The 12,218-nt window shown below is 39.4% G+C and overlaps 1 protein-coding gene across 1 annotated transcript in view; it reads right to left on the bottom strand.

Annotated features, from left to right (window-relative positions):
• Nucleotides 1-11,935, bottom strand: part of LOC126485024 (luciferin sulfotransferase-like) — a 31,900-nt gene extending 19,965 nt beyond the window's left edge. The window contains exons 1-3 of the mRNA XM_050108629.1: nt 11,872-11,935; nt 11,663-11,762; nt 2,610-2,748 (exon numbers count right to left, since the gene is read on the bottom strand). Coding sequence (XP_049964586.1) covers nt 2,610-2,748; nt 11,663-11,762; nt 11,872-11,935 — 303 coding nt within the window. The remainder of the gene's footprint in view (nt 1-2,609; nt 2,749-11,662; nt 11,763-11,871) is intronic.
• Between the last annotated feature and the right edge of the window lie 283 nt (nt 11,936-12,218).

Genomic DNA, 12,218 nt, shown 5'->3' with positions numbered 1-12,218 from the left:
CGTTCAGTGCTGTCACCTACGGCACGTGTTTCGCCGTAGTTGACCACAGTTGCTTCATTGCCATGCACGGTATACATTAACCTAGGCGGTACGTGAACGGTTTACAAACTTACCCGTTTCGGAATTGCTTCCACACTTATCCTGAACGCCAGAGAACATGCCGGTTTGGACGTCAGATAAATCGCCCAATTTGCACTTGACTACAGAGACTGCATTCTTTTCTACGTCCCGCGACTCGGTTCATAGACCCTCCACCAATAATCCTCGGACCTTTTGTTTGTGAGTGGTTATTGCACCTTGAATTCGAATACAGTCTGCAGTCACATTATGTGACTGGACCGTGTGTTTGCGCAAGTGATACAATAAGCCGTAAAACTGCTGGCAGAGAAACATATTTCTTAGCTTTAAATCTCATTCTAGAAAAATATTGCACCTATGATATTATAAAACATCTTTGAACTTTGGGCATAGCTAATGAAGTGTTGTAATCCATCTATCAAAACGGGGTTCGAACGCAACAGTGGTTTATCTTACTTGCTTATTTCTTTACCGATGAGGCCGTGTCAACTGGGAATGCACCTTTGCTGCAGTCACAGTTGATTAGTTAGCAGTACTTGCTGTGCTTCATATAATATGCTTGTGACAAGAGAAATCACGTAAAAAACATTTTGTAGTTACCTTATTTACAAACATTTTTCACGTGTACCTAAATTCAACGTATATCTTGTGCGTTAAAGAGCATTCCGCTCTCATTTAAGTATATGGCCGAAAGAGTCAGCTTTCAGGAACTGTGAAACGAACCCTGTCGTCCAGGACAGCGTGCCACAAAGAGTGCAGATTCACCACGAGATGGGGAAACTCACAAGCGTCTATTGTCTATTGAAGCCTAAACACTGTAGTGTGCGAGTAAGACAGATGAGAACCTACGTACTAGGGAAAAGCAGACGAAGCCGTGTGTGGCCGAGGAAACATAGCATTGGTAAATATGGCGGACCTAACATCGGCCATAAAGGGCAAAATTTATGGAAATTATTTCATTCTGTAGTAATCCAGGGAATGAGGCCACAGTAATTTTAATGCTCCACGCTTCATAAATTCTCATGGTGATCCCAATAAAACTTCAATATTATCATATCTATAATAGTTTAAAATTTACTGTTAAAGTGCAATTTTGTAACAAAGACCTCAATGCTAAAATCCGAACGCTTTGGTCGATCTCAACGATCTACATTTCGTATAGAAGCGGATCATGAAAATGACAAATATTGTAAATATCAACACTGTAACTTTATTCTTTGAAAGGTAGAGTAAATTTTAACTATCATTATTTTCATCTAAGCACAAGATCATCATTTCCTCCACATAAAACGCATTGAACGATGGCAGTATGACACCTTATTGAATCATTAGGTAGTAGAATATTTGTTGTTAAATGTAGTGCGTAATAGTTACTTTCATTCTTTATTTATTTATCAGAAAACACATTGGTGCAAGGCAACTGGCCGTGGCATTCAAATCTAAGGGGAAGCTGTATTGGTTTAATGTAAAAGAATTTAACGTTTATTATGTAATGGGTATTGTTGTTAATTTATGCCGCGCGGGATTACCCGAGCGGTCGGGGGCACTACAATCATGGACTGTGCGGCTGGTCCCGGCGGCGGTTCGAGTCCTCCCTCGGGCATGGGTGTGTGTGTTTGTCCTTAGGATAATTTAGGTTAAGTAGTGTTTAAGCTTAGGGACTGATGACCTTAGCAGTTCAGTCCAATAAGATTTGACACACATTTTTTTTATCACATTATTTAGAAAGTGACAATGGTCAAGTCTTGATTATTTAAATATGTTAAAATGTATAATGATGTAGAATAATCTGCCCCCAATCGGATGGACGGCTTCAGGAAAGGGAACTGCCCTAGTCAGTTGAGCGAGGATATTCGGCGCGCGGGAATTGCGGCCGTGAACGGGCAGAGGGACAGTGCTGGAGGAGACGCGAAATCGGACAGTTCGGCTGGACACACCAAAGGAGATGCGAAAGCAGACGGTCCGTCTTTAGGCAGCTAGGAAGTGAAACGACTTAGAAAATTTCACGTCGTGTTGCATCGCGGGGCTTAGTCTCTGAGTGGTGAGCAGCGACCGCCTGGTGTGAACTCTTAACTTTACACGTAGATAACTTGTATTTCGAGATTAGATTGTTAATGATCGAACAGTGTCAAATGGATATGTGCTCATCTGTAACAGTAACTCTAAATACGACCACCTTCGCTATTAGTTTGCTTTCTGAATAAACATTATTCTAATCAAAACGCAACTGTGTGGCCTACATCATTTGTGAGTCGTTAATTTAGTTCCCGACGTTATTATTACTGTTATTATATGTTACGTTAACTTGGTATTTCGCAAACCTGACGTCAGCCAGACAATTTAACCAAAGCGTCACAAGTGTCTAATTAATGCGTGTAATGCGACATATGCGGTTCAAACTCTAGACGAGTTTCAACCAAGAAATTTCGACAAAGGGGAACCGCATGTGAGCCCGAACATCTTTGGAATGTTAGCTCGCAATCTGCAATATATGGCCTTCAGATGACCAGCGTCGTGAAGAAACGATCTACCTTCGGCTTCACAGTCCACAGCTGAGCAGGCAGCAGATCCACAGGCAGGTGACTCTTGATGAACCGAGGTCGCTTCAGGCAGTCGATCATTTGCAGAGGATGTGACGTCTTCTGATCCCTCAGCAAGGCGCATTTAACCCTGTGCATTTGAAGGGAATTCCCTGTTTTCAAATTCACATGACCGTGAAACAAACGTTGTTATCAGTGGACAGTTATCCTAAACCAAACATTCAATGCAAAATTTGTTTAGCAGCAGCAAAAGAGATAGGGTAAAATACTTTATTTTCAAAACGAAAGTGATTCCGCCAATGATATGCATTGGTGGTTCAGTTCTGTTAAAATTCATTACCTGGAGACAAATCCTTGTTTGTGCTATAGAGAAAAAAAAAGCCTCAGATCACAAAAAGTCATTGATTTATTTCATTAGTTACTGAGTCTAACTAAACTGGAACATAGGTTGATAACAAGTTTATCTTGTACGTTGTTGTGAAGGAAATGGCTAGCAACTACTATTGGCACATAGAGAACTCAAAATCGAAAGGGCTAGCAGAAAAAGAATGCTCACTTTACACCCACGAGCATGACACAACCAGAGATTCATTTTTTTTTAATGATTCTTCAATTTGTTCTGAGCTGCCCATTTTAAACGAAGTATGCAGAGTGAATATTATTTGCAGTGTTATGCTACTATTTGTGAAACTGAAGGACCTGAAGAGAACATAATCTGAAACTCTTAGGTTGCACATAATGAAAATCGTTTGAGTTAGTGCCTTGATTCAATATAATCCTGCAAAATCGTTCATGCATATACAGGAACCCACAAAAAGTTTAACAGTTGCATTCCAAAAGCTTCTTTATAAATGTTACAAATTTCACACAAAAAGTGTCGCAGTGACACGTTTAAAATATGTTTACACTGTCGCTAGTGTTTGGAAGAGTAATTCGCCAAGTGGCCTCTTTCTGGATTAATGGCTAGAAATGACTACAACTGAAAATTTTTATTCTAACGAGCATGTACGGAGCAAATATCACAGCCGCCACACATAGTTTCACATCTTACCTGTGGTAAACATTGGGCGAATCCCTCGAAATCAAGAAATATCTTTCTCGTGGCCCTTATTTCAATTTTGACTGTTAGATTAAATTTGAAACTTTTCACTATTTTATACAATACATCCTCATTTGTAACACAGAATGGTGTGGAATTCATTAGCCATTACTTTTACTTACTGCCTTTTTCAACACGCATTTCGGCTTAATGTCCATTCCGATGTTAATCACCATATACTCATTTGTTATAGTTACTTTCAGGTGGGGAAGTACCCGTGGTCTAGGGGTAGCGTCTTTGATTCATAATCGAAACGTCTTCGGTCCCGGGTTCGATCCCCGCCACTGCCTAAATTTTGATAAATAATCAGCATTGGTGGCCTAAGACTTCCGGCATAAGAAGTCAGCCTCATTCTACCAACGGCCTTGTCGAAGAGGGCGGAGGGGCGGATAGAGGTTCAGGGCACTCTCTTGTCCTAGGGGTGGGAAACTGCGCGTAAAGGCGGAAGAATCAGCAATGATCAACGACATGAGGATGCAGAAGGCAGTGGAAACCACTGCATTAAAGACACGTAACGTGTATCCACAAGACATGTGGCCTGTAATTGAAGAAGTGTCATGATGATGTCTCCATTGGCAAAAGATTCCGGAATAGTCCCACATTTGAATCTCCGGGAGGGGACTGCCAAGGGGGAGGTTACCATGAGAAAAAGATTGAATAATCTACGAAAGGATAACGTTCTACGAGTCGGGTCGTGGAATGGCAGAAGCTTGAACGTGGTAGGGAAACTAGAAAATCTGAAAAGGGAAATGCAAAGGCTCAATCTGGTCAGATGAGTATCGGGTATTATCAACACCAGCAGAAAATGGTATAACAGGTGTAAGATTCGTTATGAATAGGAAGGTAGGGCAGAAGGTCTGTTACTGTGAACAGTTCAGTGACCGGTTTGTTCTAATCAGAATCGACAGCAGACCAACACCGACAACGATAGTTCAGGTATACATGCTGACGTCGCAAGCTGAAGATGAACAGATAGAGATAGTGTATGAGGATATTGAAAGGGTAATGCGGTATGTAAAGGGGGACGAAAATCTAACAATCATGGTCGACTGGAATGCAGTTGTAGGGGAAGGAGTAGACGAAAAGGTTACAGGAGAAAATGGGCTTGGGACAAGGAATGAAAGAGGAGAAAGACTAATTGAGTTCTGTAACAAGTTTCAGCTAGTAATAGCGAATACCCTGTTCAAGAATCACAAGAGAAGGACGTATACTTGGAAAAGGCCAGGAGATACGGGAAGATTTCAATTAGATTACATCATGGTCAGACAGAGGTTCCGAAATCAGATACTGGATTGTAAGGCGTACCCAGGAGCAGATATAGACTCAGATCACAATATAGTAGTGATGAAGAGTAGGCTAAAGTTCGAGACATTAGTCAGGAAGAATCAATACTCAAAGAAGTGGAATACGGAAGTACTAACGAATGACGAGATACGTTTGAAGTTCTCTAACGCTATAGATACAGCAATAAGGAATAGCGCAGTAGGCAGTACAGTTGAAGAGGAATGGACATCTCCAAAAAGGGCCATCACAGAAGTTGGGAAGAAAGACATAGGTACAAAGAAGGTAGCTGCGAAGAAACCATGTGTAACAGAAGAAATACTTCAGTTGATTGATGAAAGGAGGAAGTACAAACATGTTCCAGGAAAATCAGGAATACAGAAATACAAGTCGCTGAGGAATGAATTAAATAGGAAGTGCAGGGAAGCTAAGACGAAGTGGCTGCAGGAAAAATGTGAAGACATCGAAAAAGATATGACAGACTCAGCATACAGGAAAGTCAAAACAACTTTTGGTGACATTAAAAGCAACGGTGGTAACATTATGAGTGCAACGGGAATTCCACTGTTAAATGCAGAGGAGGGAGCAGATAGGTGGAAAGAATACATTGAAAGCCACTATGAGGGTGAAGATTTGTCTGATGTGATAGAAGAAGAAACAGGAGTCGAAATAGAAGAGATAGGGGATCCGGTATTAAAATCGGAATTTAAAAGTGCTTTCGAGGACTTACGGTCAAATAACACAGAAGGGATACATAACATTCCATTAGAATTTCTAAAATCATTGGGGGAAGTGGGAACAAAACGACTATTCACGTTGGTGTGTAGAATATATGAGTCTGGCGACATACCATCTGACTTTCGGAAAAGTATCATCCACACAATTCCGAAGACGGCAAGAGCTGACAAGTGCGAGAATTATCGCACAATCAGCTTAACAGCTCATGCATCGAAGCTGCTTCCAAGAATAATATACAGAAGAATGGAAAAGAAAATTGAGAATGCGCTAGGTGACGACCAGTTTGGCTTTAGGAAAAGTAAAGGAACGAGGGAGGCAAATCTGACGTTACGGCTAATAATGGAAGCAAGGCTAAAGAAAAATGAAGACACTTTCATAGGATTTGTCGACATGGAAAAAGCGTTCGACAATATAAAATGGTGCAAGCTGTTCGAGATTCTGAAAAACGTAGGGGTAAGCTATAGGGAGAGACGGGTTATATACAATATGTACAACAACCAAGAGGGAATAATAGGAGTGGACGATCAAGAACGAAGTGCTCGTATTAAGAAGGGTGTAAGACAAGGCTGTAGCCTTTCGCCCCTACTCTTCAATCTGTACATCGAGGAAGCAATGATGGAAATAAAAGAAAGGTTCATGAGTGGAATTAAAATACAAGGTGAAAGGATATCAATGATACGATTCGCTGATGACATTGCTATCCTGAGTGAAAGTGAAGAAGAATTAAATGATCTGCTGAACGGAATGAACAGTCTAATGAGAACACAGTATGGTTTGAGAGCAAATCGGAGAAAGACGAAGGTAATGAAAAGTAGTAGAAATGAGAACAGCAAGAAACTTAACATCAGGATTGATGGTCACGAAGTCCATGAAGTTAAGGAATTCTGCTACCTAGGCAGTAAAATAACCAATGACGGACGGAGCAAGGAGGACATCAAAAGCAGACTCGCTATGGCAAAAAAGGCATTTCTGACCAAGAGAAGTCTACTAATATCAAATACCGGCCCTAATTTGAGGAAGAAATTTCTGAGGAGGTACGTCTGGAGTACAGCATTGTATGGTCGTAAAACATGGACTGTGGGAAAACCGGAACACAGAAGAGAATCGAAACATTTGAGATGTGGTGCTATAGACGAATGTTTAAAATTAGGTGGATTGATAAGTTAAGAAATGAGGAGGTTCTACGCAGAATCGGAGAGGATAGGAATATGTGGAAAACACTGATAAGGAGAAGGGACAGGATGGTAGGACATCTGCTAAGACATGAGGGAATGACTTCCATGGTACTAGAGGGAGCTGTTGAAGGCAAAAACTGTAGAGGAAGACAGAGATTGGAATACGTCAAGCAAATAATTGAGGAAGTAGGTTGCAAGTGCTACTCTGAGATGAAGAGGTTAGCACAGGAAAGGAATTCGTGGCGGGCCGCATCAAACCAGACAGTAGATAGATGACCAGAAAAAAATTTTTATGTGGTGGTTTTCTGTGACCAGTTTTATGTAGCAAAAGAAGTAACCACGGTACAAAATTCTGAGGTGGTGTTTTCTATCTAATGTTTGTTATTGTTTCTTAAATTAGTAATTTCAGATGCACATGACGCTGAGGTCACATTCAACTATTACGGGACTAATGTTTGAAGAATGCTGCCTAATATCATGGTAGTTCTGTGAATCCAAATACATTTCGAAAGTTCATCGAATACTGAATTTCAGTTAATATAGTTTTCTTTCTGACGTCCGTCCTGAATCTCCAATTAAATTGTATCTGTTGAAAGACATATATTGCATTCTCAATGTTACTTTCCTACAGGTACCAAAAACCTTATGTTTCTAAATGATCTATGCGAAGCCTAAATATATACAATGGTTGTTACACAGGCAATTAGTTCAGAATACATTGCGACTGCCAATGAACAGTGAGTTTAAAACTGCTATGAGCATCCGATTACAGATGTAAGTAAGTGTGAATAAATGCAGTGATACGGCCAAGTCCTGACCGAACCTAAAGTGCTGGTCATACATGACATATTTCATGAATGAGGGGTATCCATGTAGAAGTATGAGAGTAGTCTCCCGTAATATGTACGCCCATGATATTGAGAGAGCTGTTATTGTAGACTTTAAAATCATATTATTCTGTTCCAGAGATCTGTCTATCAAATTATGAAGATTGCTACTGATTCTTGTGTTTATGTACACATATATAAAATTAACCAAAATCACACACGCACACAGAAACATATACACAAAGACACACACACACACACACACACACACACACACACACACACACATACACACACACACAAAGGAGGCCATTCTAAATTTCCTAAAACAGAATGCGAGCAAAACAAGTTTTTCAATTTTCCTTGATGGATCATTATTTCGGAAATGCCCATGTGGAAAGACACTTAAATAAACTTGAATTTTAACAAATGCCTCCCTTCCAATCCCATCATAATATTCAGAATCAACTGATAACTGTCAGACACACAATGCAAAACGCAGAAAGTAATTACTTAAACAAAAATAAATTTTAAATATAAGACGTTTCTAAATTAAACTTTGTTAAATGAAGTGTCCTAGAACCATGCATATTCCTAACCCAGTAGAGATATTTATGAAAATTAGTGATTGTAAATTTTGAAGAAAACTGAAAATACCTGTAAGACCTACAACATAATAAATGTACATTACTCAGTTCATAGCTGACGCAAGAATAGTTCGCCTCCCGATTATTTTCTATTGCATGCACTCCACGTTTTTCGATATAAATATTATGGGTATTTTCATAAGTATTGAAGCTTTGCAATCAGAGCTTTTTAGAACTACCTGTAATGGAGTCGGAATCTGTACGGGTGTAGGAGAAATTGTTTTACACTTTTTAGTCAGAATTAAACACGTGTTATATAAGAAATTAATTTTTGTTTAAATAATTCTTATTAATCGTTACAATGTGCCTTGTTCTTATTTCCCCTACACATTTGTTCAAAGAAGTACTGCACTTTTAATGCAGAACTTTCAACATCTACAAAATACAGTAATCTCTCGCTTGTTTGACACTCGTTTTATTTACGAGAGAAATAGGTGTTACCTTCGTTTCATGAGAGTGTTAACACGTTATAGGCATGCGTTTGAAGCATTAGCACTAGAACAAAAATGTTGTACCCAAGATTTAATTCTTGTTTCACTGTCTTGTAAATGTATCGTAAGTCCTATAATATGGATCTTGAAATTTTGGTAGGTTTTTGGAATTTAAATGTGATAAGTGTCATAGATAAGTCAAATACAGATGTCCTGAGTCCAGTTTAGCTCTTTCTGGTGTACACTGTTAGTTATAATCTTATTAAATAACTAAAGACCTAACTATTCAACCATGACTGAACGCCAGTCTATATGTTCTTCATCGCTACAATATTTTTGTAGACTACGTGATAAGGGAAAACGGTTTTCTCTGTATTCTTAAACTCTGTTATATTTCCGGAACCCCATGAACTTGTGACTGGGGTTAACGTTAGGCATGTTCTTACTATTATCAGTACTGTAACTCCATAAAAGAATACGGTAAACATCGAATGGCATTTCGAGTTACTTATCATGGAAAATTCGTGGAGAACGCGATCTCAGTAACGTAAGAAACTCTTAATATTAATACCTACAGTGATACATTTTCTTTATTTGTACCGTCTGATTACGACCGCACTTAGCGTTCATGTCCACGCCTTACAGCCGTTATTGCGTTAACTGGTCAGCTCACTGAACCACAAGTTATCCTAACATATTCTGGAGCTGACTGCGTGGCGTAGTGGAACCCGGTTGCCTTATACAACGAAAGCGAGACATTACCACCAAACGTTTGGTACAGAAAGTTGAAATTAATCAAACAGAAAAGCTATTTCATATTTATGCGTTTATACCAAACTTAACCGATTTTCAAAAGAAAAGTCGCTATCTTTTGCCTGCAATGCTTCGGATTACACACACTGTTGTTACGCTCTGGTTTTAATGTTCACTAAACAATCTCTTCCAAGACGCGAAAGAGGAAACGATTATTCCACTTATTTTTTTAAAAAATATCGTAGAGTGTAAAAGATGTGACAGCTTCCTTCGCTTATTAGTTTGTAGTCTGTACAGCAATAAACATGCTAGGATGAATGTTAGATGGCTAATACTATTAATCTTCCTTAGGTGCCTACAACCAGAGAGCGGACCTACTTGTGAAGTCTATTTTTGTTTCCGCAAGTGCATTAAAAGTCTTGAGTTGGTAGAATATGATCTCATAAAGTAAACCACTTCCACAACTTCATCAAGAGCCATTTTTAATTCAGCACACAGAGCGCGAGAAGAGGGGCTAGCCTGTTGAAGTGGCGAGGGGTCCAGGTTATGTACGGCGCTGCCCTCATATGGTAAATGCAGGAAAGACGCTAAAGAGCTTAACAAAAATATTGCTCCAGCAACTCAAAATACGCACAACGAATGAATAGCCACGTCGAGATAATTAACTTGCTGCATAATACGTAAACTCACTTCCCTTCCACAGAAATTTAAAAGCCAAGTGATTCATTACCTTCTGTACTGCTTTATTACTATTGGGTATACGTATAAGTGCACGTGTTAATCATATCAGTATTATTTACGCCCCCGGCAGCATATCACCACAGTAACAGTAGAGCTGCTTAGACTACAGGTCGTCGTGAAAGAGCTTCCCTTTCAGTTTTCGGGAATTCTTCGGTTGGACGATTTCAAAGAAACAACAATGAAAAAAAGAAGCAAGAGTTACATCTACATCGACGCACATATTCTGCGAGCCACTATATGGTGTGTGGTGGAGGTAAACCTGCACTATTGCTAGTCATTTCCTTTCCCGTTCCACTCGCAAATACTGAGAGGGAAAACGAATGTCTACATGCCTCCGTAGGAGTCCTAATTTCTCGTAACTTATTTTCGTGGTCCTTGCACAAAATCCATGTCGTCTGTTTCAGAACTGTGTTGCAGTCAGCTTCAAAAACCGATTCTCTAAATTTTGTCAACAGCGTACCCGTAAAAGAATGTCGCCTTTCGTCTAGGGACTCTCATTTAAGTTCCCGAAGCCCCTCCGTAATACTTGAATGTTATTCGAAACTGCCGGTAACAAATGTAACGGAAAGCCTCTGAATTGCTTCGACATCTTCCTTTAGACCAACTTATGACAACCCCAATCAATCAGTCAGTACTTAAGAATAGGTCGCACTAACGTCGTATCTGCGGTCTCCTTCACAGATTAACCACATTCCCAAAAAATCTTCCAATAAACAGGAATCGATTACTCGCTTCCCCCGCCACAGTTGTTATGAGATCGTTCCGTTTCATATCTCTTTGTAGCAATATCCTTAGATATTTAAAACAAAGTCACTTTGTCAAGCAGGACGCTACTATCAGAGTTTTCGAACGTCATGGGTTTATTTTTGCCACTCATAGTTATTAACTCACATCTTTCTACATTTAAAGCTCTGTCATGTTCTGAGATTAAATGAGAAGTGAAATACATTTTCTCAGCCTACATCATTCTCCTCCTCACACCACATAAGAGATAACAAGAGAAAGCGTGTTGTAACGCACAATGCACGTGCAGTTCCCATTTCGGATACTCACTCGATTTGTTCCCAGTCCGGTGCGGTGCTGTGTGTCTCAATTAAGCGTCATCAGAAAAGCATGTTGTGATTTATAATAATGGGAAGTAGCTTCACGTTTCAATTACAATGAAAGTTTTAAACTGAAGTACTATTTACACCCCCTCCTTTTCAGATGATCCATCAAAATGAACGGCGTTCCAACAATAAGAACTGCGTAAAGCTTATAATTTCATAACAAGAGTTTCGAAAGGCACAGTTGTAACTTTGTCACAATCAGAAAGCTCAGCAGCAGCGACCTTCAGAACGTAGAATACTTACTCAAAAAATGGGAAACGGTCGCGCTGCAAGGTTCTCCTAGCTGTCACAAAATCCAAATTGTTCTCTATGAGCCATACCATCTCCTGTGTCCACGTCGTTCCTGAAACATTTGTGGACCTTACAAGTGCAGTGAAAAACATAAATTCTCGGGAGTTATAGATATAGTAATTCTTCTAAAGTAGTGGTTAAAACTTATTCTTGCGACTGACCTGATTTGGGATAAGAAATAACCCATATATCATCAGGGTACACTTTAAAATTTTTTATTTCCATTGCATATTGTTTAAAATGTTTCTGTAGAATGCACCCAGAAGGATAAACACGAACTGAACCCTTTTCGTAACAAGAGTCACAGTTTTCGATTAAGTGATAAAAACTGACGTCCTTCACCGTCTCGAAGTGAAAAGTCATCCTACAGACAAAGGAAAACTATGTTAACTTGGTTTTAATATTGAAGCCTCAAATTCTAGAAAAGAGATATTCCTTTAATTGAATAAATTATGTAAGTATTCTTATAATAAAACGAAATATTTTTAATGAATATTGCATGTTTTTC

This window comes from Schistocerca serialis, chromosome 6, assembly GCF_023864345.2.
Source record: "Schistocerca serialis cubense isolate TAMUIC-IGC-003099 chromosome 6, iqSchSeri2.2, whole genome shotgun sequence".
NCBI lineage: Eukaryota > Metazoa > Arthropoda > Insecta > Orthoptera > Acrididae > Schistocerca > Schistocerca serialis.
The sequence above is the reverse complement of the archived record's forward strand: the minus strand, read 5'-3'. Positions and strand labels throughout refer to the sequence as shown.